The sequence below is a fragment of the Caretta caretta genome, chromosome 9, assembly GCF_965140235.1.
Source record: "Caretta caretta isolate rCarCar2 chromosome 9, rCarCar1.hap1, whole genome shotgun sequence".
Classification (NCBI taxonomy): Eukaryota; Metazoa; Chordata; order Testudines; family Cheloniidae; genus Caretta; species Caretta caretta.
The window spans coordinates 34,509,652-34,534,706 of NC_134214.1; the positions used below are offsets into that span (position 1 = coordinate 34,509,652).

Consider the following 25,055-nt stretch of genomic DNA (forward strand, 5'->3'; position numbering starts at 1 on the left):
GGTATTGCCACCCTTACTTTTGTGCTGTCTTTAGACCTGGGCGGCCAGAGAGTGGCGGCTGCTGGGCCACAGAGGACCCAGCTCTGCAGTCAGCAGCGCAGAAGTAAGGGTGACAATACCATACCATGCCATCCTTACTTCTGCGCTGCTGCTGGCAGTGGTTCTGCCTTCAGTGCTGGGCTCTCCAGGCACCCAGCTCTGCAGGCAGAACCACTGCCAACAGTAGCACAGAAGTAAGGGTAGCAATACCAGGACCCCCACTACAATAGTCTTGCAACCCCTCCCCCCCACAACTGCCTTTTGGGTCAGGACCCCAATTTCATCATCATGAAATTTCATATTTAAATAGCTGAAATTATGAAATTTTCAGGGTCATAAGATTTTTTTTAAATTGTAATTGACCAAAATGGACTGTGAATTAGGTAGGGCCCTACTTACTTATGCCTAACACTTACTCCTATGTTGGTACGACATGCAGCTCGATTTTAAAGTGTTCTGCTCTAATACCTCTGGAGACCAAGAACAGACACTTCAACACTTACAGCTTCATGTTCATTCTCAAATACTCCCAAGTATACTGTCAGATGTCTTCTAAAATCACTGCTATGCTGTCCCATGTGCACAAACTATCCAGTCTTACAAGGTTCACAGCTATAAACTTCTGAGTGTCTGACATTAGACATTAGCTCTTATCAGTCTCCAGTGACCTCAATGACAAGTGCTCCAAGTCTTTGAACTTCAGTCTGTGTTGTAGCCTGTTCTGTCTGATATAATTCATAACACACAGTGGCATTCTATTTCACTCAACACAGCTCCAGCAAGCCTTTCCATATTTGTACATGAAGATATTTTCCCTTTCACTTTAACCCTGTTTTCTTCTGGAAAATGTTGGAGAACTTTTGCCTTATGTGGTTGAAAAGACTGGTGTTGTGTACTATATCGGACTATGACCTGATCATATATTCAAAGGGAACAGATTTGTTAGTGTGCCATAAATATAACTCCAGGACTAGTTTTCCACATATACATTTTACAAATGGAGAAGTAGAACATCAAGTCCAATAAGTTCTTTGGTTTGTGGTCACGTTTATTGTTTGTTGATTTTTAGACTCCTCACGTGAACCCACCACAATGTGTCTGATTACATGCAGAACATACTGTAACAGATGATATTATCAGTGCATCAGCTTTCTCTAGTGTTAAACTGTACATAAGCCCCACAGTTATCTCCTCAGTTAAAAAGGTGAGCATATAGATGCTCTTGCACTCATACCTGAAATTCAGACTTTGACTTGAACCTTAGTTCTAAATTGTGAAAATGCACATAGCCTATAATAAGGGGCAATACAGCTGCAAACAGACTAGATAAATCCTGATCTTAATCCTCAGTTTAAGAGTAGAGACCACTTTAGATGCACAAATATGCCCATATATACATGCAGGGAAAACCTGGTTTAGTAAAGTCTTTCATCCAAACTTCACCACAAAATTCTTTACAGAACTAAAGAAAAAGGTTCTACAGTTAAAATTAAGACTAGAGAAATTAAAATGGCATAAAATGCACATTTTCTATCCATTTGAAGAAGTGGTGAAAGTCATATCCACGTGCATTAGGTTTGCCATCAATATGACATGAGATGTAAAATGGAAAGTCAAAATGAATGCTATAGCTGGTACAAGTGTGGCTTTAATTTTTATTTGGGGGGGGGGGGGGCTGAGATAGAGATCAGAATCTCACTGATTTAACTAACACTGAGAAACCAGAGAGACTCCACTGACTTTCATGGGGATACTCCACTTTTCCACCAGTGGATGATCAGAATCCATCCCATACTTTGTCTCGAGTTACAGAGGCATCCCCTATAATAATGCAATTTTTCCTTGCTGAATTCCAAGGAAATTGACCACAGATGTTCAAGTGTTTAAGGCTATTGATCCTTTGCATAGATTAGACAGGTGAAGAAAAGGCTGAAGATTGAGAACATTAAATGATGGTGTCACAAGGGAAAGGGGCATTCCAGCACTCCCCAGCAGGAGCATTGTGCTCAGCACCTCCTCATGTTCTTCTCAATTTCCCAGACTACACTGGTTCAAAACGTGCATCCACTTCATGAGGTCTCATTTATTAAGTCTTGCTACAAAATGAAACTCGCTTCATTAGTCACCCTAGTTCACATCCACTGAGTCCATATAAAAAAGAGTCCTGGTCAACTTCCTTGTCCCTGTTCAGGATGCCTCTCAGCCCCCTCCCTGGAGCTGGGATTTACTCTAAACAGTCACTCTGTTCCCTCCACCAGCTGGGAATCCCCAGCACTCCTCCTTGGAGCAAGCATTGTAACTTATGCCAGCTGTAAGGCCTCAGCCAGCTTCTCTTTCAGGTAGTCCCTTCTCCCCAGGGAGTCCTCAGCGGGTTCAGCAGACAGCCTTCTCCTGCAGGTGGCTGCCCTGCTATGTGGGAGGAGGCAGCATACCCACTAGTTCCCTTCTCCCAGCTCATCCACGATTGCTCGCTCGGGTGAGAGGGAAGTCTTGTCCTGTCTACTATGCAAGGCTCCTGGTCCAGTCCCTTAAAGAAACAGTAACCGACTTTCTCCCAAAGGCTACTTATTCCGAGGTCCACTTCCTCTCCAAAAGTACCTCTTATGTGTTTGTGTATATCAGAGCCTCCCACAATCTTAAAGGGTCATGCCATGTGATGCGGGGTGGTCTTACCCCTATACACCACTATGCTTAAGTAGTCAGTGATCATGCATGTCAGGTGAACCCAACTATTTAAGGATATTTGTGTGTTTACTGCATCTGTATTAATTCACTGTACTTCTATGCAATAAATACATTTATTAAAAATTACTTTAGCCTTAAATTTTCTTAATTAGCTATTTTAAATTCACTGTATTTAGACAATACTTTTTTTTTATTAATTATGGATCAGCTTCTGATACCCTTACACTAACTGAGTGGGTCCAGACCTCACTCAACAAATAGTCCCACTAACTGTAAGTCCCTGTTTGCAAATAAGTTCCCTGTTCTTACTCTCACTAAATAGCAGCAGCATCTGGCCCTGCACAGTATCAAGTAAAACATGTAAATATTCTGAGAAAACATGAACTCTTTAACCTATGAGATAGTGCAAATCCTACATTTGTGGCACACCATTTGACTGTACCTTGACTTAGTTCAGAGTTTTGGATGTGTAAGGAATGGAGGATCAAGTTCTCTATTTTGAAGATTTTCTATATTTTAATATGGGATACGCTTTCAGCTTGCCTCTCAGGAAACTGGACGCACAGCTCTGAAAGGGTACTGAGAACTGCGCTGAATTCACTAGGCAATAACCTGAAAACATATGACACTTATAAACTTCATCTAGTTAATACTGAAGTAATGATAATTTAGGGCCTAGTTCTGCAAACAAACACTTAAAACCAGGTGTAATGGGACACTTAATACACAGTGTAATGTTTACTATGGTGAGTAATGTTTGCAGGAATGGGCCTTTAGGGCTGTATGATCTTTAGGAACTCTGAAATCATGCATAAAGAGAGATGCAGGCTTATTTAGCTGAATTTACCTTGCTATAATTTGATTATTAATTATTTAGTTAGCAGTCTTTCTTCTATGTAAGAAATAATTACGCAAATCCAAAAGCAATGCTTTAGGATCGGTATCAGCTGCGCGTATAAATACTGTGACTGGAAGTCTGATTTGCATGACTTCATGAGAGGAAGATGCAGATGTGAAGGATAAATACAATTCAGCAGCACGCACACAACATTCAATACAGGGTGTGTGCGCAATTCTCATTTCTTAGTCTGCAATTATAAAGCTACATTGCCTGGGCTTTTGAGTTCAGTCACTCCCACTGTTTTCTTTGTGCTTTAATGACGACTATTCAACTCACTTCCCAGATCCCAGGCAGGCAATAGAGAGGATGAAGTACAGTATGAATTTTCTTTTATACTGGTGTCTACCAAGCTCAATCAACGTAGTGAGGATGGCATTTACTGCTCAAGACTGCTTGCTTAAGAAGAAAAGCTAGTACCACATTTTAGTATATTATTAAAGACAGGCAGACATAACTAGGTCCAGCTAAGTGCTATATTCTAGTCTTTAAAAGGCAGCAGTCTGCTATTTTGTATTCATTATAGGATAGTCCTCCAGAAATGGGGAAATTGGGGTAATCAACAGAATGGAAACATCAGCTAGGGAAAGTGGAGAGAGGTTGGTGCAATTTGAGTTAAGATGCATTTCTTTAAATTGAGCTGTATTTTTGGCATCATTTCATGTATTTATGTAGATGAGTCATTGGAAGGATTTTTGTTGTTCTCTTTCTTCAGCAACTTTGAATCCCCACTGATGTATGAAGTCTCAGAGCACCAACTCAGCGGCACAGACAGTTCAGAAAGCAGTTTGGGGAGCTCTGTCACAGCATGTAAGAAGGTAACTTCTCTCTAATCTTATTTTATTTTCCAAGGCAGATCTAGCTCTGCTTTAACTCATGCCTTAATGGGGATTATAAAAATCAATACATACACAAAACAAAGTCAATGATATGGAAACAGTATTAAAAGCTGAATGGTCTGGGTATTTTTCAGTTTTATTTGATTAGCCTGTGTTTGCCAATGATTTGACACAACACATGTTAAGTGTAGCAGTGATCACTTTCATAGGCAGTTTTCCCACTTTTCCCTTCTTACCAAAGCAGTAGACAGTGTATGAACAGTCTCACAATTGTGTTATAATAAGTTGTCAGGTTCTAGGACCTCACATAGAGGTCCAGAGCTCTTCTGCCTATTCTGGTGTGACTTAATGGGATTTTTAGTCCAAAAATCATAAAAGTGAGCGTTATTTTGAGGCAAATGGGTCAAGGGAGACAACCCTAGGAACAGCTAAGGTCAGAGAAAAGCTTAGACTAAGGTTTATGTTTAATTAGATAAGTTAAGGGTAAATTTTGACTAGAATGTGTATATACAGTTGACTAGTATGTGTCTATACACACACGGTATTAGGAGCAGGACAAACATTTATATGTACACTTTTTCACTGTGACTGAATATACCACTAAAGAATTTCTAACCTTAGTAGCATACATTCCGTGTACTACAGGGCCAGGTTGTGGCTGTTTCTTGTGTAGGAGCAGAAAAGGGGGAGAACTAGCAGAGCCTTTGAAGAGGTATGGGAGAGGAAGGGTCACAGCTCTGATCGCATTTTGCAACATGCGGGAGTGCTCTGGGGAGCTTTAAGAGAAATTGTGCTAAGCAGAGGCACAATATTAGAGCCGGTCCAAAAAAAGAAGTTATTTTTCCACAGGAAATTTAGCAAAATTCTCAGATTACTTTTTTTTTTTATGAACCCCCACCTCAAAAAGGTTAGTTTTCCATAACACTTTGTTTTTTTAAAAAACGACTGAAATTTGCTGAAAAGAATTTCATTCGTCAAATTCTGTTTTGGTCAAAGAGCTTAACTAGCCCTACCCCCAGCCAATGCTTTTGTTCTAGGGCAGTTCTAGCTCACTTCAGTGGGAGGCAGTAGCTAAGAGACACACTTAAGAGTGAACTGAAATGTTTCGTTTATTCAGGAGTGTGCTTATTTGCTTTTAAGAAAATAGAGCCAACAAATGAAAGGACAAGTAACTGGAACCTGACAGGCACTCCCTGTGTTTCTCCTCCTTATAATGAAAATATTAAGGGTAAAATGTTCCGTGACATTGGTTCCTCATGATTCTCTATTTACTCTTTGCTTCACATCAGCTTGTGGCACACTGGCAGATTCGCGAGGGGAAGATCATGTAGCCAATTGTATCTAATACAGAAGGCTTCACCTTTGGGGTGGGTCAACCTTGCACCTTCACAAACACCAGGTTAACGTTAAGAAGTTTTAAAGGAGGACACCACACCAGTAACTCAGAGCTGTTCCAGCTGCCTGGACCCTTACAGTTAAGATTTTAATAGTAAAGTATGACAATCAACTTCTAATACATCTGTACAATCAAAATTGAGCAATTCACTTCTGCATTTTGCCAACAGCAAAACATTTTGGGCACATTTGAGGAATTGTTACAGGATGTTTTAACATTGCTTTTAGCCACACAAAACCATACAGAAAGATCAGGTCAGTCCACCACCTTCTTTTATATTACATTCATGAAAAATAAGTTTAATTAAGATTTATAATTGCTGTTGGATTGGAGCCACCTTGGTCTCCCATTGGCAGGGAATGGTTTAAGCATTCCAGCTGATTCACTTGCCAATTTGAAGAGCTATTTTTATCATGAACAGCTACTGTCAGGCAGCATCTCTCATGGTGCCTGTTACTTCACAGACCAATCTGAATGAATGCAAGAGATGTGCCCCTTGATATCTCATCTTATTCTGCATGTACCTCTTTCATATCTTTTTGAAAAGTGGTAATTAACCAAAACAATTAACATGATCAGTCATAAACATGCAGATGTCTTGTTTGTAGAGCAGAGCCTCAGTGTTGTATGTATTGTAAATACATTTACTATATATTAATGTCTCAGAGCAGGAAGCTGTTACACTGAACTTGTGTGAAGTTTTTTTCCTCTGGGAAGGAGTGACTTTTCCACTCCACATTGTGCTAGAGGGTGATTTAGTTCATTGATTCACCACACACTGAGTAATGCTGACAGTTAAGTCTAGATGCAAGTGGAAAAACTTTTTTTAGAACCATGAATTACTGCTGATTTCACATTTAATGCATGATGCAGATTCATCCTGAATTATTTAAAATATGATTTCCACTGAGTACCCAATATATATCGGATGCATCTGATGAAGTGAGCTGTAGCTCACGGAAGCTTATGCTCAAATAAATTTGTTAGTCTCTAAGGTGCCACAAGTCCTCCTTTTCTTTTTACAGTTACACAATTGTAAGTCTGAAGTAACTTCATGGACTTCAGCAAAATATTATGGATGTACGTCAGAGGAACTTGAGCAAAATTTGGTTCAATACGTAATCATTCTGAGTATGAAGAAGTCTACAAGATTTTAGAGAAGGGAGAACCTATTTTGAAATGGACAGTATACAACAGGGGTGGGCAAACTTTTTGGCCCAAGGGCCACATCAGAGAATAGAAATTGTATGGTGGGCCATGAATGCTCACAAAATTAGGGTTGGTGTGTGGGCTGGGATGAGGAGTTTGGGGTGTAGGAGGGTGCTCTGAGCTGGCATTGAAGGGTTCAGAGGGTGGGAGGGGGATTAGAGCTGGGGCAGGGGTGCAGGTTTCAGCTGGGGGTGCAGGCTCTGGGTTGGGGCTGGGGATGAGAGGTTTGGGATGCAGGAGAGTGCTCTGGGCTGGGATCAAGGGGTTTGGAGAGCGGGAGGGGGAATCAGGGCTGGGGAAGAGGCTCGGGGTGCTCAGAGTGGTGCTTACCTCAAGCGTGGTGTGGCCTGACCCTGTGCCCCAGCTGGAGTGCCAGAGCGGGGCCAAGCTGCGTGGTCCAGCCCCTGACCCAGCTCCCCGGCTGGAGTGCTGCTGAGCCACTGGTGAGGCCCCCGACCTAGCGCCCCAGCCTTAGGTCCGGGGCAGGGCCGAGCCACATCATGCGGCTCGCAGGCCAGTTTAAAACGGCTCGTGGGCCGTAGTTTGCCCACCTCTGGTATAGAATGTACTGAATGACTGGTAACGTACACATTCACATTACTCATTACAGGTGTGCATTTGCTATATTGCAATGGATATAATCAATTGGTCCTTCTTCACAAACTTTCAAATACACTGCTGAAGCTACTAGCCTAAGAAGCAGGTGCGTCCAAATTACATTTGACAAACTAACTAGTGCCATGTAGAACTTGATCCTGCAAATTTATACACGTGTGGCTGAGATTCCTTATCCTCACAGCCACATGTTTGCAGGGAGAAGATTATATCTCAAAAATTAAATAAGATTCTAGGAAATGTAAGAGTATTTTGACCATATATTATCAGCATAGAGATATTATCTTGGGACATTGACATCCTAGGACAAACCTGCAATATTCCTTGCAAATGAAGGGAAAGTGGCCTTTCAGATATCATGTGACAACCTTTAACTTCTATTTATCAAGAAGTCCAACTGTTCATGCATTTTCTGTCTCTACATTACTGCATACGTAGCTATATACTAGTTACCTTTAGTCAACATTACCCTTAGATACCAAACAATGGTCCAGATTATCCCTTTCCATAGAAAAAATAATAGGAGGGGAGTTCTGAGCGAGAAGATAATATCCACCAGGATTCTGTTGCAGAGATTCCCTCCCTCGTATTGTTCATACGTGGCATAGAGTTTGCCCCTACCCCAAGGAAGAGTCTCTAGCAACTTCCATGCTCCCCCCACAGACTGGCATATTCTCCTACCCCCACACCACTCAGATCCATGGGAGGCCCAGGGCATCTGCATGGAAGCCCCCCATGCCTCCACATCAACTCTCTTTGCTACTAATTTCCACAGGTTTCAGAGGGGACGATGGGCCCACTCCTTCCCCTGGCCTGACCAATTTCCACCCCTTTCCTCAGCATTGACTCTGGAAAAGCCTCTAGAATATCTGAACTGACCGAGGGATGCCATAAAAATGGCAGAGCTCCCTTCCATGTAGGGCAGGGGGAATCCAGGCATGGATTTGGAGTGGAGAAACAGGGTGAACTGAGCTAGTGGTACTTCAGACCACATGATTATTTCTTATGGAGAAACGATTAACAATCCCCCCACCACCACACACACACACACCCTTACCTATTCATTAAATGACAAAAATCACACCACGGAGGTCATGCATTGCAGTGCTAACAGACCTTGGTCATCATCTGCTGGGATCAAACCTGGGACTTCCGGAGCTTAATATATAAGCCTCTATCACCTGAGCTAGAAGACACCTCTTAGCCAGGCTGTATCAGGCTCAACAATCTCTAGCTGGCCTAGCTGCCATTAAAGGGGAGCAGAGCGCTACAGCAAGCAGGCATGGATTACACATAAAATAGACAGACCTTTGTACTGCTTCAGAGTGACAACAAATGGGCTGTATGCTGGCTGGATCCAAGCCATAGTAGCTATGTTGGGAGTGTGGCCAGAATGCTGCTGCACCTTAGCTGTACTCAGCTGCCAGAGCAGGCCTTTGAGACCACTAATGTCAAGAATAGCATAGAACAGCCATGAGGCTGCTCTCAACTGCACTGGGGGCTGAACTGGTCATCAGGTGACTCAGGAATCCAGGAAGCAAAAAGGTAGCTTAAAGCCACCTTTGTCCCCTTCCCCAGGTGCAGTACCAAACAGTTTGGCTGCATCTGTGAATTGGAGGCATTGCATTAAGCATTATACAACAAAACAAGAGCAAACCATTGAAGCCAAAGGGAACAGCAAATCATCTGACTCTTTCCTCCTTGCTTTTGTCTTAGATGAGAAGCATTTATGCTGAAAATGTCATTTGTAAGGGAGGCCAGCTAGCATCATGATCCGCAACAAGTGAGAAGCAACCTCGAGCGGTTTATCAGTATTTCACCCAAAATTTTATTCTGGTCAGCCTCTCTCCCTCATGCAATCCAAACTGCCTCACTAATAGCAGTGATCTCAGGCCTCCTTCTACAACAGGAAGGAGAGTTAATCTTTGAGACTAGTTCTAGAAGTGGGCAAAAGCACCTGCATGTTGTACCCTTCTCTGCACTTCCGAAGCCTGGGCTAAATTCTGCCCTCAGATACATGCATACAACTCCAGTGGGAACTATGCATATCAGAGAGCAGAATCTGGCTAAGTGAGATCATCCCACTGATGCAATTTGCTCATAGCCAGCCTGAGGAGATAGAGTCCCGAGCTTGCTTCCCAACCAGCCTCCCATGTGATGGTGTCGGCTTTCTACTTGGTCATAGAGTTCACTCACCATTGGGTGCCTCCTTGTGGTTATTTCTAGGGACTCTCCATTCAGGTCAGATACTTCCCTCCTCACTCTCCAGGAGTCATGAAGTTCCCTCCAGCCAGGTCACTATAGTTTTCTCCTTCTGGGGTATCAAAATCCCACTGGGTCAACTGTCTTTATGCTGTTCCAGTCTTCTACTCCCAGGCCAGGTCCTATGCCACTATTCTGGGTTCCAGCTATTTTCCTAAACTCCTTCCTGCACCTCTCTGGGTTTACAAGCCAAAACACTCTCCTCCCAGGGAGTAACTGTAGACTACTCTCTTCTTTGGTTTCTTACCAGACTCTGTAACCAAGTACAAGACCCTTCCCCCAAAAAGCAACTACAGATTACTGTCCTTATAGCCCTCTTCTAGGCTCAGCTTGCTGGCTTTATACAAACTCAGCTTGCCCCTGCCCAGCTGGGCTTTGTTTGGCTCTCCCACAGATGCAGCCTATCATGTTAATTGTCCTAATAACCTGCTCTGCCTTGTGTGGAGGGACACCCATTACACAGCCTCATCCCCAAATTCTGTCATGAAAAGAATTATAAAAACAAACAAGTTGAATATACGTGAATAGACTCCTTGAATAGACAAGTTCATTAGACACCTGAACTATCCACTCATCCTGAGCCATCCTGTCCATGCCCTCAGGCCTAACGCATGTGACCTTTTCAAGCATTCATTCAGGAGCATTACCTATGATCATCATATGCTTTCACTTAAAACAGGGTTCCCTAAAAGGGGATGGAAGAATCATGTGCTCATTCACTAGCAGAGGGTTGGGTATGAGTGGAGCTTTAGGTCCCTAGCTCACTTTTTTGGGTTACTAAATTCATAAATGTTGCCACAATCCACAACTATTTTGTCACTAAAGGTGGGAAGCTACCCCTGGGGAATTTGGGGTGGGGGCAAGTGGGGGAAGAGGAGGAGTATATCCTGAAGCCCTAATTAGAACCTTGTTAGAAGGCAAGTCAGGGGTGCACTGGCTGTTGTTAAAGAATAAGAATAGCTCTTATCCAGTGCTTTTCATCCATAGATTACAGATTGCTTACGTATATACAGATGGCGCTACTGAATTATGGAAAGTTGAAATAACTTGCCCAAGATCACTTAGCAAGTCTGTGGCAGGGCAGGGTCAGGCCTTCTAATTCTGAGTTCCACACACTGTCCCCTAGGTTCTGAAAGAGGGGCTGAGTTAAGGGGAAGAAAGATCCAAAGTGATCAAATCTGAAATAGCATTAGCCATGATTTTAAAGGAAATTCAAAAAGAAAGTATGTCAGTTTACCTCTTGCAGGGCTGTTTAAGCTCAAAGAGGCAATTTCAGATGCACAGGAGAGTATCTCTGACAGGAGTTAGAACTTTAGTTCCTGCGGACAAGAAGTTGTAGAAATGGAAGAATTCTACAACCTATTACATAAGATACAAAAAAATTAAAAATAATGTATCTTGAAGAAAGACTTAGAAAATAGGAATAGAAAGTCAGGAATGTGTACACTGCAATTAAACACTCATGGTTGGCCCATGTCAGCTGAATTGGGCTTGTAGGCTCAGGCTGTGGGGCTGTAAATTTGCAGTGTAGACAGTTGGGCTCATCTGGAGCTCGAGCTGACATGGGCCTGCCACGAGTGTTTAATTGCAGTTTACACATACTCATTAATTGCTGTAATTTCTGATGACTCTGCAAAGGTGAATATGATTGACTTTGCCTTGGATTTTACTGAGTAATTTAGAGATAAAGATGGTGTCCTTTTCCCAGCTACGTCTAGCTTTGAGCAGGATCATAGCGTTCCCTTGGGTTACTCTGTATTGGCAACAGTCTAAGATCTAGAGTGGTGACCGTTTTAAAATAAAGAGGTTCCAGGGGGAAGAAACATTCTTTCAACAGCAATAAGATCTCTTTATTTCAAGATTTCAGCACAAATATATCAAAAAATGACTAACACTTTGCAAGAGGAGATGTGCTTCTGTGGCGTGCATGATGTTTTAGTTTATGCATCTAGTCTGAGTTAATTATGGTAGCAGGACTCTATTTTCACTGAGGCAGAAGGTATGGCATTTATCAAGTGCAGAGTCAATGAACTGATAAACAAGAGTAGGCAGCATTCCCCAAGGAAGGGATTGTTTTAAAATTCAAGGCTTTGCCATTCTCCGTACAAAGTCTTTGGTCACATTGGTGTATTTGTGATCACTAAACACACTTGTTTGAAGGTATTTGGCATAGATCTGTATTCCAGGGTCTGGATAGTCTTCTAGAGATTAGCATGTGGAAGGCCCCCTCCACAAACTAGATATTCCCCCTTTCTGCATGGTAGAGAGAAGGACCAGTACTTCTAAAGTACCATTCCACTCTATCCGGCCCAACATGAATGCCCCTCCCATAGATGTCTGTAAACAAGAGGCCTTGCAGAAGGCACTGTGACCTTCATGGCACTATGGTTTCTGTGTGGGGATTTAGGTGGGAGCTAATATCGGTAGGAGCTATATTATCTGGCTGCCTAGCTCAGTGTTATGATTGCTGGCTTATGGTAGTAAAGGTTACGGCCCCAGTCCCCATAGGGTAATAATAAGTAGTCTTCTAACTTCCCTCTGCAGCTTCATTGGGACCTAGCCAGTGGCAGCTTGGTTCTGTGAAGGGATCCTTGAACAGTTTTCCCCTTAGCTACTTCTAATGGGTTGTCCCCTAGAAAGATGATCTCGTCTCATTTTGTGGTTTGCACAATTTTCTTTTCTCAGTAAATATTCTGACGTAGTGAATTCTCACTTCTGCCATTGAATAGTAGTTCTGGGCTCTAGGCAGAATAACATGTTCCTTTTCTTTGCATCGCTTAGTCCCACCATCCTCATTCTATTTCTAGTTATATCTTGTAATTGAACTGTGGTGCTTATTGCCACAGGAATTGTTGAGGCCAAGAATTTAAGATTCAGAAAAAGGATTGGACATTTATATGGATAAAGACTACCCAAAGTTGTCATAATTAATTATATCACATTTTGGAAGGACATTTAGCCTTGTGCTTGAGGCTTTAAGCCAATCTCTCTTAGAAATCAGGATGAGACCTAATGTGGGAGAAAATTATTTCACATCTTCCTCTGAATAATCTGGTGTTGGCCACTGTCAGCCCTGGTCTACACTAGGACTTTAGGTCGAATTTAGCAGCATTAAATCGATGTAAACCTGCACCCGTCCTTATGATGAAGCCCTTTATTTCGACTTAGAGGGCTCTTAAAATCGATTTCCTTACTCCACCCCTGACAAGTGGATTAGCGCTTAAATCAGCCTTGCCGGCTCGAATTTGGGGTACTGTGGACACAATTCGACGGTATTGGCCTCCGGGAGCTATCTCAGAGTGCTCCATTGTGACCGCTTGGACAGCACTCTCAACTCAGATGCACTGGCCAAGTAGACAGGAAAAGAACCGCGAACTTTTGAATCTCATTTCCTGTTTGGCCACCGTGGCAAGCTGCAGGTGACCATGCAGAGCTCATCAGCAGAGGTGACCATGATGGAGTCCCAGAATCGCAAAAGAGCTCCAGCATGGACCGAACAGGAGGTACGGGATCTGATCGCTGTATGGGGAGAGGAATCCGTGCTATCAGAACTCCGTTCCAGTTTTCGAAATGCCAAAACCTTTGTCAAAATCTCCCAGGGCATGAAGGACAGAGGCCATAACAGGGACCCGAAGCAGTGCCGCGTGAAACTGAAGGAGCTGAGGCAAGCCTACCAGAAAACCAGAGAGGCGAACGGCCGCTCCGGGTCAGAGCCCCAAACATGCCGCTTCTATGATGAGCTGCATGCCATTTTAGGGGGTTCAGCCGCCACTACCCCAGCCGTGTTGTTTGACTCCTTCAATGGAGATGGAGGCAATACGGAAGCAGGTTTTGGGGACAAAGAAGATGATGATGATGATGAGGTTGTAGACAGCTCACAGCAAGCAAGCGGAGAAACCGGTTTTCCCAACAGCCAGGAACTGTTTCTCACCCTGGACCTGGAGCCAGTACCCCCCGAACCCACCCAAGGCTGCCTCCTGGACCCAGCAGGCGGAGAAGGGACCTCCGGTGAGTGTACCTTTTAAAATACTATACATGGTTTAAAAGCAAGCATGTGAAAGGATTACTTTGCCCTGGCATTCGCGGCTCTCCTGGATGTACTCCCAAAGCCTTTGCAAAAGGTTTCTGGGGAGGGCAGCCTTATTGCGTCCTTCATGGTAGGACACTTTACCACTCCAGGCCAGTAACACGTACTCGGGAATCATTGTACAACAAAGCATTGCAGTGTATGTTTGCTGGCGTTCAAACAACATCCGTTCTTTATCTCTCTGTGTTATCCTCAGGAGAGTGAGATATAATTCATGGTCACCTGGTTGAAATAGAGTGCTTTTCTTCAGGGGACACTCAGAGGAGCCCATTCCTGCTGGGCTGTTTGCCTGTGGCTAAACAGAAATGTTCCCCGCTGTTAGCCACAGGGAGGGGGGAAGGTTGAGGGGGTAGCCACGTGGTGGGGGGAGGCAAAATGCGACCTTGTAACGAAAGCACATGTGCTATGTATGTAATGTTAACAGCAAGGTTTACCCTGAAAGAGTGTAGCCACTGTTTTATAAAATGTGTCTTTTTAAATACCGCTGTCCCTTTTTTTTTCTCCACCAGCTGCATGTGTTTCAATGATCACAGGATCTTCTCCTTCCCAGAGGCTAGTGAAGCTTAGAAAGAAAAAAAAATGCACTCGCGATGAAATGTTCTCCGAGCTCATGCTGTCCTCCCACACAGACAGAGCACAGACGAATGCCTGGAGGCAAATAATGTCAGAGTGCAGAAAAGCACAAAATGACCGGGAGGAGAGGTGGCAGGCTGAAGAGAGTAAGTGGCGGGCTGAAGAGAGTAAGTGGCGGGCTGAAGACAGGGCTGAAGTTCAAATGTGGCGGCAGCGTGATGAGAGGAGGCAGGATTCAATGCTGAGGCTGCTGGAGGACCAAACCAGTATGCTCCAGTGTATGGTTGAGCTGCAGCAAAGGCAGATGGAGCACAGACTGCCACTACAGCCCCTGTGTAACCAACCGCCCTCCTCCCCAAGTTTCATAGCCTCCACACCCAGATGCCCAAGAATGCGGTGGGGGGGCCACTGGCCAACCAGCCACTCCGCCACAGAGGATTGCCCAAAAAAAAGAAGGCTGGCATTCAATAAATTTTAAAGTTGTAAACTTTTAAAGTGCTGTGTGGCATTTTCCTTCCCTCCTCCACCACCCCTCCTGGGCTACCTTGGTAGTCATCCCCCTATTTGTGTGATGAATGAATAAAGAATGCATGAATGTGAAGCAACAATGACTTTATTGCCTCTGCAAGCGGTGATTGAAGGGAGGAGGGGCGGGTGGTTAGCTTGCAGGGAAGTAGAGTGAACCAAGGGGCGGGGGGTTTCATCAAGGAGAAACAAACAGAACTTTCACACCGTAGCCTGGCCAGTCATGAAACTGGTTTTCAAAGCTTCTCTGAGGCGTACCGCGCCCTCCTGTGCTCTTCTAACCGCCCTGGTGTCTGGCTGCGCGTAACCAGCAGCCAGGTAATTTGCCTCAACCTCCCACCCCGCCATAAATGTCTCCCCCTTACTCTCACAGATATTGTGGAGCACACGGCAAGCAGTAATAACAGTGGGAATATTGGTTTTGCTGAGGTCTAAGCGAGTCAGTAAACTGCGCCAGCGTGCCTTTAAACATCCAAATGCACATTCTACCACCATTCTGCACTTGCTCAGCCTGTAGTTGAACAGCTCCTGACTACTGTCCAGGCTGCCTGTGTACGGCTTCATGAGCCATGGCATTAAGGGGTAGGCTGGGTCCCCAAGGATACATATAGGCATTTCAACATCCCCAACAGTTATTTTCTGGTCTGGGAATAAAGTCCCTTCCTGCAGCTTTTGAAACAGACCAGAGTTCCTGAAGATGCGAGCGTCATGTACCTTTCCCGGCCATCCCACGTTGATGTTAGTGAAACGTCCCTTGTGATCCACCAGAGCTTGCAGCACTATTGAAAAGTACCCCTTGCGGTTTATGTACTCGGCGACTTGGTGCTCCGGTGCCAAGATAGGGATATGGGTTCCGTCTATGGCCCCACCACAGTTAGGGAATCCCATTGCAGCAAAGCCATCCACTATGACCTGCACATTTCCCAGAGTCACTACCCTTGATATCAGCAGATCTTTGATTGCGTGGGCTACTTGCATCACAGCAGCCCCAACAGTAGATTTGCCCACTCCAAATTGATTCCCAACTGACCGGTAGCTGTCTGGCATTGCAAGCTTCCACAGGGCTATCGCCACTCGCATCTCAACTGTGAGGGCTGCTCTCATCTTGGTATTCATGCGCCTCAGGGCAGGGGAAAGCAAGTCACAAAGTTCCATGAAAGTGCCCTTACGCATGCGAAAGTTTCACAGCCACTGGGAATCGTCCCAGACCCGCAACACTATGCGGTCCCACCAGTCTGTGCTCGTTTCCCGAGCCCAGAATCGGCGTTCCACAGCATGAACCTGCCCCATTAGCACCATGATGCATGCATTGGCAGGGCCCATGCTTTCAGAGAAATCTGTGTCCATGTCCTGATCACTCACGTGACCGCGCTGACGTCGCCTCCTCGCCCGGTATCGCTCTGCCAGGTTCTGGTGCTGCATATACTGCTGGATAATGCGTGTGGTGTTTAATGTGCTCCTAATTGCCAAAGTGAGCTGAGCGGCCTCCATGCTTGCCTTGGTATGGCATCCGCACAGAAAAAAGGCACGGAACGATTGTCTGCCGTTGCTCTGATGGAGGGAGGGGTGACTGACGACACGGCTTACAGGGTTGGCTTCAGGGAGCTCAAATCAACAAAGGAGGTGGCTTTACATCAAGGAGTATTTCAGGCAGGACTTCACAGAGGGTTCCAATAAGAAATGGTGCACCTAAGTTATTGTTCTTATTGGAACAAGGAGGTTAGCCTGGCCTTTGATTGATACAAGGCTAGATTTACCTCGCTGCACCTTCTCTGTGAGTGACTGCAGTGTGACCTAGAGGAATGAGTCCCCTAGACAGGGGAGGAGGCAAATGAGTACAAAAACAGATCTGGTCTGTTTCTTGTTTTGATCCACTCCATCTATCTTTTACATCTTTGGCTGACAGCAGACGGTGCAGTAGGACTGCTAGCCATCCTCATCTCTTGCCTGCCCGGCAGAAGATGATGCAATAGGACTGCTAGCAATCCGTATCACCTGCCTGCTCACCATAAGACAGTTCAATAGGACTGACTGCAGGACTAAAGAGAATGACCTGGTCAAGTCACTCCAAATTTAGTCCCTGCACCAATGTCTGCCCAGGCGCTCCCAGCCGAGGTGGCCAGGAGCACCTCGCACATGATGAGGACGGCTACCAGTCATACTGTACCATCTGCTGCCAGAAGGCAATGGGTTGCTGCTACTGTGTAGCAATGCCGTACCGCGTCTGCCAGCACCCAGGAGACATATGGTGACGGTTACCTGAGCGGGCTCCATGCTTGCCGTGGTATGGCGTCTGCACAGGTAACTCAGGAAAAAAGGCGCGAAACGATTGTCTGCCCTTGCTTTCACGGAGGGAGGGAGGGAACGGGGGCCTGACAATATGTACCCAGAACCACCCGCGACAATGTTTTAGCCCCATCAGAGTGCTCCATTGTGACTGCTCTGGACAGCACTCTCAACTCAGATGCACGATTGTTTGCCGTTGCTCTGACGCAGGGAGGGGCGACTGAGGACACGGCTTACAGGGTTGGCTTCAGGGAGCTAAAATTAACAAAGGAGGTGTCTTTACATCAAGGAGTATTTCAGGCAGGACTTCACGGAGGGTTCCAATAAGAAATGGTGCACCTAAGTTATTGTTCTTATTGGAACAAGGAGGTTAGCCTGGCCTCTGATTGATACATGGCTAGATTTACCTCGCTGCACTTTCTCTGTGAGTGACTGCAGTGTGACCTAGAGGAATGAGTCCCCTAGATGGGGGGAGGGGGGGAAGCAAATGAATACAAAACAAATCTGGTCTATTTCTTGTTTTGATCCACTCCATCTATCTTTTACATCTTTCGCTGGCAGCAGACGGTGCAGAAGGACTGCATGCCATCCACATCTCATGGCTGCTCGGCAGAAGATAGTACAGTACGACTGCTAGCCATCCTCATCTCTTGCCTGCCCGGCAGAAGATGGTACAGTACGACTGCTAGCAATACGTATTGCCTGCCTGCTCACCATAAGACGGTTCAATAGGACTGACTGCAGGACTAAAGAGAATGACCTGGTCAAGTCACTCCAAATTTAGTCCCTGCGCCCATGTCTGCCCAGGCGCTCCCAGCCGACGTGGCCAGGAGCACCTCGGACACAACGAGAACGGCTACCAGTCGTACTGCACCGTCTGCTGCCAGAAGGCAATGGGTTGCTGCTACTGTGTAGCAATGCCGTACTGCGTCTGCCAGCACCCAGGAGACATATGGTGACGGTTACCTGAGCGGGCTCCATGCTTGCCGTGGTATGGCGTCTGCACAGGTAACTCAGGAAAAAAGGCATGAAGCAATTGTCTGCCCTTGCTTTCACGGAGGGAGGGAAGGAAGGGGGGCCTGACGATATGTACCCAGAACCACCCACGACAATGTTTTAGCCCCATCAGACATTGGGATCTCAACCCAGAATTCCAATGGGCAGCGGAGACTGCGGGAGCTGTGGGATAGCTATCCACAGTGCAACTCTCCGGAAGTTGACTCTAGCCTCGGTACTGTGGAAGCGCTCCGCCGAGTTAATGCACTTAATGCACTTAGAGCATTTTCTGTGGGGACACACACACTCGAATATATAAAACCGATTTCTAAAAAACCGACTTCTATAAATTCGACCTTATTCCATAGTGTAGACATACCCTTAGAGACAGGGTAGTGGACTAAATGAACCTTACATCTGATCCATTTTGGCCGTTCCTGTGTTCCTAGTTAGTTACTGGACCATTCGTAATTGCCCATAAATGTAGTTAAACTTTTTTTACCCTCTTATCTATTGTCTTGTCATGCCAATCAATTTTCTTCACGACTTCCCCCTTGTATTTTCCTAATCTCACACATATTCTGCTGCTTGTGGCCATTATTATTTTATCCAATTTATTTTCTTTGCTTTTCTGTAGAAATCTGTATTTTGGAAAAGCAGACCGACCACCTTTTTGATATTAGGGAAGGATATCTGCTTTCTGTGACTCTATCCCAGAAAAAGTGGCCTTAGAGGGCACAAGGAAAGTTTCTCTATGGATTTAAGATTCCTTATACTTCAGGTATAGGTATTTTGAAGGCCAGGATTTCTTGTGAAGTTTGGACACACTTACTTCTTCATTCCCCTTTCCTGGACAGACCAAAGACTCCCAACTATTTGGCCTCTTTTGCCATAGAGGTAGCTCTTACTTTACGCTCTTCTCTCTGCTAAAAACATGAGGAAGTGTTATCTGTTGTTTTCATAAACCAATATCAAATGGAAAGGGTGAAGTTAATATCCCTGTGTTTTGGAAGCCAGGAACCTTTTATGTAAATATATTTTTTCCTGAAGAACTTGACTGGATTGCTAAATATAGTGTCCAGTCTTCAGATGTAAAATCAGCATTTGCACCTTGAAGGAGCAGTCTATAAAGCCTGTACATACCCCCCGACCCCAGTGCCTTACATCTAGTGTAATCGTTTACAGCTGTATGAAGGAGACAGACTGTTACCAAATTCAGAATGGGAGCATTTTACACCTGCTAAGCATGTGCTATGTGTATGCAAGTGACTATCCAGAGTGCAAGAAAAGCAATGGAGAATCAGGCTCAGAAGGTTTTAATTGTATCATCTAATTTAAAATGTAACATCCTTGAGATTTCAGAGGAACAGCCGTGTTAGTCTGTATTCGCAAAAAGAAAAGGAGTACTTGTGGCACCTTAGAGACTAACCAATTTATTTGAGCATGAGCTTTCGTGAGCTACAGCTCACTTCATCAGATGTGATACATCTGTCATACATCTGATGTCATACATCTGATGAAGTGAGCTGTAGCTCACGAAAGCTCATGCTCAAATAAATTGGTTAGTCTCTAAGGTGCCACAAGTACTCCTTTTCTTTTTATCCTTGAGATTGTGACCACATCATAGCCACAGTATACAGCACTGAGCACAAGGAAGACTAATACTCTCTTCAGTAAAATGGAGGTGAATAACAACAACCACTCAGTCTCTCAGTGGTGTTGCCCGGGCTCACATAAAGAACTGAATTTGGCTTTCAGAGTCTAGTTATCAGAGGCAGTTTTGTATTTATTCCTCCCCTCTATCTGCCCCTGAGTCAAACAAGTAAGTGGAGTCTTCTCAGTGGACAGTAGCTACTATAGGCCAATATCAATTAAGAGCATGTGTCCTCCGTGCTGCCCCCATGCAGAGCCCCCCTGAAGTCACTGGGGCTCCATGTGGGTGCAACAGGCTGCCTGCTTGCTAACAAGTGCATGATATTGGCCACAGGTAGGAGTTCTGGTAGTGTGGTGTCATACTGCCCAAGACTACTTCAGTGAGGCTGTTGCAGACACATGGAAAGCATTCCAGGGACCATTCACAACATATGGAGGGGACATTTTACTTAAGCAAAGCATAGTCCCGAAAACCTCCCAGCCTACATGAAGACAACCCTCTAGTTGCCACTTAGTGAATGTTGTCAGTTGAGTATCATTTGGAATTGCTTGTTACCAAGTGATTTTTGTAATTGAATTATTGATGTATTTGCAATACAGATAAGCACAGTTCATCACAGAGACGAGTCTTGCTTTTGACTCTCTCCAGGGTGACTTTTTGTAAACAAATATACAGCATACTCACCATATCCAGTAGTACAGTACCTGCCTACGACCTTCTTTTTGTCTTTAGTGGGGCATCAATATAAAAGGCTACACAATAATGACAGAAGCTATTAGAGCTCAGAGATAGCTCTTGTTTCCCACTGAAAGAGTATTATTAGAGCAGAATTCACAAGGTTCATACCCAATAAGGTTGAAAGTCAAGCACTGTTTTATAATTTTATCCCAGCACAGTGATAAAGCAAGATACTTGCATTTTGATTACTTGAAACATGGTAGTAAATGTATGGTTTTAAAACATGGCACTTCATTGTTTCATAAACAAGAGTGAGGAGAAGTTAGTGCATAGTTCGTGTTATGCAAGAATTGTAAGAAATCAGAATGAAACATAAATCCATTTCACAAAAATGCTTTCTGATATCCCTACAGGGTGAAGATGATTAACCACACAAAGTGGTTTATAGCTAGTGTCACTTCTTGCTATTCTTATTCCTGCAATTGTCCAATCCTTGTTAAAGTATTACGGCCAGATCATCCTTTTCCATGGAAAAATCTGCAGATGGGGAAGTGTACCAGGTTGATGGAGCAGGAAATTGCATGCATGCTCTAGTATAGGCATTTTCTATGTGAGGGATTCTTCCCACACTATGCCCCAGTATTCTGCTGCAGCAGCATATAAAGGATGAGGAAGGACCTCAGCCAGCTGGGAAGAACTCCTGCTTGCAAGCAGTGTGCAAAACTGCTGTAGACAGCTGTACTCAGGCCCCTCACAAGCACCATTGTAGGAGTGTAGCTAGGGATGAAAGGAGAGTTCCCACAGGTCATCTCACCAGGATGATTGACCGCTCCATCTTGTGGAGCAGCATGAGCAGTGCAGGCACCAGCCCCAAATCCAGAGGGTGCAAATGTATCTACCTGGGTTGTGTATTGTGTGCTGCATCTCCAGGACTGAGAACAACAGAAATGTGGTGGTAGCCTAGAATAACGATTCAGCCCCATTTTTAAAGGTAATTGAAAAGTCTCCTGCTTTCTCATTATTATTTGCCAGGCTGGCCACATTTAAAGCATTGGCAAACGAATTAATCCATCCTGCTACTCAGAAATCCTAGCCTATTTTAAATAGTAATAACAGCGTTTACCCAGATAGAAGCCACCACCATCCTCCTGTGCTGTGGGAGAAATGGAGCTAGGCAACTTATGGTATAGTCTGTGCATAGATGACGAACATATGAAAAATTGTCATGATATAATTCTCCAGTGCATGTGATATCTTTGTGTTCTTGCTAATGAATTTTATGTTGTTTTGTGTCTATTTCCTCCTATATTTCACCTATAAAATCCAGAGTATCCATGTAAAACAAGTGCTCACAACAGTTATCCCAGTCCTTCCTTTTAAACAGAGTTTTATTATGTTGCCAGGAAGTTCTCATAGGTACTGTATGCATAAGGAGTGCAGTATCTCTAGCATGAGATCAATCTTCCCAAGGAAGTTTTGTGTCTGCTATTACTGAAATATCTGAATGGGAGGTAGGAAAGTGCTATTATCCCCATTTTACAGATTGGGAACTGAGGCACAGAACGACTAATTGACTTGTCCAAGATAACATAGACTTGCTATGGCAGTGAGAAATAGGACTCAGTTCTCGTGCATCCCAGGCTACGACCCATGCTGCAGGACCGTTCTTTCTCCCTAGATGGAGCATGTATCATGTGGTTTGTTCTGTTCCCTTTCCATGGAAGAGTGACTGGAGATCCCGCACATTTTCAGCCACTCCCCCAGTTTATGTTAGGATACTTTCTGCAGCTAGCCAGTAAGCTTACTGCAGTATCAGTCCACCTATTTTCAAATATAGCTATTTTGGCCCACACAAAGTGTGAAGCAAATGAGAACATACTCCTAAACACATACTGGTGCAATTCTTTGGCACAATCAGCATGTGTAATGTGAGTCACAGTTTCAAAACAATTTCAGTCTTACAAATCTGAGGCATTTCAATAAATTATGTCATGCCACATTCAGAAAGAAAATACCCTTTTTTGTTATGCTAAGTGTAATAGCTTGCAAATCTGTTGTAGTAATGAAAATACATAATATAGCAGAGATTTCTTTATCAAAAAGATTATTTGGCTCTGTTGGACATTGTGTTCCACAGATTTGTCAAGGAATAGCAACATAAGGGATTAAATTACTTCTAGAGGCTGCACCACCCACCTTGTAAGATTGTAGACTAGAAAGAGTCAAAGCCAAACATTGGAAGTGGTCTTTAGTGACGGGGCAAAGATAGGAAGAAGAGGCACAGTAACTTGGTCTTTACTTTGCCAAAACTCCTAATGGGGACCATGGGTCTGAGTAAGGGCTGCAGTGTTGAACTCATAAGGGGAACTCTTAGGGTATGTCTTCACTACCCGCCGGATTGGTGGGCGGGGATCGATTTATTGCATCTAGTTTAGACGCAATAAATCGATCCCCGAGCACTCTCCTATTGACTCCTGTACTCTAGCACTGCGAGAGGCGCAGGCAGAGTCCACGGGGGAGTGGCAGCAGTCACCTCACTTCGGTGGAGACACCACGTTAGTCTTATTGGAGTCAATGGCAAAACCCTCACTGACTTCAACAAACACAGGAGTGAGTTCAATATTGACTAAAATGATACTTAACTACTTCCAACTTCTCAAGTGAGCACTCAGATATGAAAATGATATGCATGGTACACTGGCAGCCTCCAGCCCTGAGACCGCCAGTAGAATTAAAATGGTATGTTACTTCCCTCTAAAGGCCTTTTTTTCAAATTCATTTTTTGCTATTCATGTCCACCAGTTTAAAGCCCCCGCATCTGTATTCCAGTAAAAATGTGGGTGTTTGATAGTCAAAAAATATCTTCAAATATCTTCAAGGCCTTCACTTCCGAAGTGAACATGATACGACTTTGAGGGAGGTGTAAATTTCTGTAATCTCATTTTGATTAAGTATATATTTTTCCAAAAGGAACAAAAGTCTCAATATTGTCCCAAATGAAACTCACTAGCAAGACTCCCATTTACTTAAAAGAGTGAAAATCCAGGCCATTATTTCAAGCAAATCAGAACTAAGTAAATTCATCTATTTTAACAGGTTCTCTGCAGCAACAGTCTACTAGAGTCAACTGACTACTGGCTACAGAATCAGAGGACACCATGCCGAATTGGCTTTGTGGAAGACAAATCAGAAAACAAATGTGCTTCAGTAAGTACACAGAAGCATTACACCCATGTGGGGAAAAGTGAGGGAAGGGAGTTGTCTCAATGAAGGCACAAATTAATCAGCCATTAAAAAAATATCACTGCGTGGTAGCAGAAAAAATATGTAATCAGTTACTTAATCTAAAACTGGAAATCCTAAACTTCAATCTGGATTAAGACAGTTAAATAAACAGGCAAAGCAAGAATACAGGCATAGATTTGTATACAATAGACACTGAAAAGATCACTTTGGAAGTTTGCCTACAGACTTAGGACAATCATATTGGTCATCATATGGACCATCATAGTCCACAGCAGAAAGATAAAGCTAAAAAATAAGCATACAGAGAATTCTTCCATGTTTTAAATGAAATTTCCATCTCAATATTGCATTCTCAACCATTCCATGCTAAGGGTCTGATCCTGCAAGGTACTGAGTTCCCTCAACTCCCATTTCAGTCAAGGGGAGCTGGGCTTTCAACATCTCTCAGAACTGGCCACTAAGAAATATACCATTTTAGGGTAAGTCCACACTGCAAAAAAAGCCCTGCAGCAGCAAGTCACATAGAGTGGGGAAGCTGACTTGGGATCGCCCTAGAGGGCTAAAAATAGCAGTGTAGACTTTCCTGCTGGGGCTGGAGCCTGGGCTCTGAGAGCCTCCCCTTCACTGCACATGCCCAAGGCAGTTGACCCAGGCTCTGAGACTGTCTCCTGCATTTTTTGTTTTGTTTTGGCTGTGTAGTTGTCCCCTTTGAGTAATAGAAACTCATTGTAAGTCTGCTGTTCTGAGGCACACACCCCACCAAATTCTTGTGTAAACGTGCAACTGACCAAAGTTGCTACTGCAGCCTTGATGCTGCAAAACTCTGCAATGCCCCAATCCCTCCTTTCTTGGGAGGAGGCTATTAGGATCCTTCAGCCCTGCCCTGTTCTTCTTATGGCATACTCTTGCCCACCCTGCATGACAGGTCCCCTATAGAATAGAGGCATGACCCTTGCCCCCTTCCCTCCCATCTCTGCACAGAAGAAGCTTTTGCAGCCTGCATAGTAGAATCTTGGTGCCTAGCTGATATTCATTGTGCAAGAAAAACGGAGAAGGGGGGGAAGCAA

General features: G+C 44.3%; 1 protein-coding gene across 7 annotated transcripts in view; it reads left to right on the forward strand.

The window, feature by feature from the left end:
* Nucleotides 1–25,055, forward strand: part of SPHKAP (SPHK1 interactor, AKAP domain containing) — a 107,028-nt gene that overhangs the window by 23,151 nt on the left and 58,822 nt on the right. For 6 of the 7 annotated variants that reach the window (XM_048865129.2, XM_048865131.2, XM_048865134.2 and 3 more), the window contains 2 exons: nt 4,338–4,440; nt 23,839–23,949. In XM_048865129.2, coding sequence (XP_048721086.2) covers nt 4,338–4,440; nt 23,839–23,949 — 214 coding nt within the window. Of the gene's footprint in view, nt 1–4,117; nt 4,222–4,337; nt 4,441–23,838; nt 23,950–25,055 lie in introns of those variants that run through there. The other variant, XM_048865130.2, reaches the window with a different exon arrangement.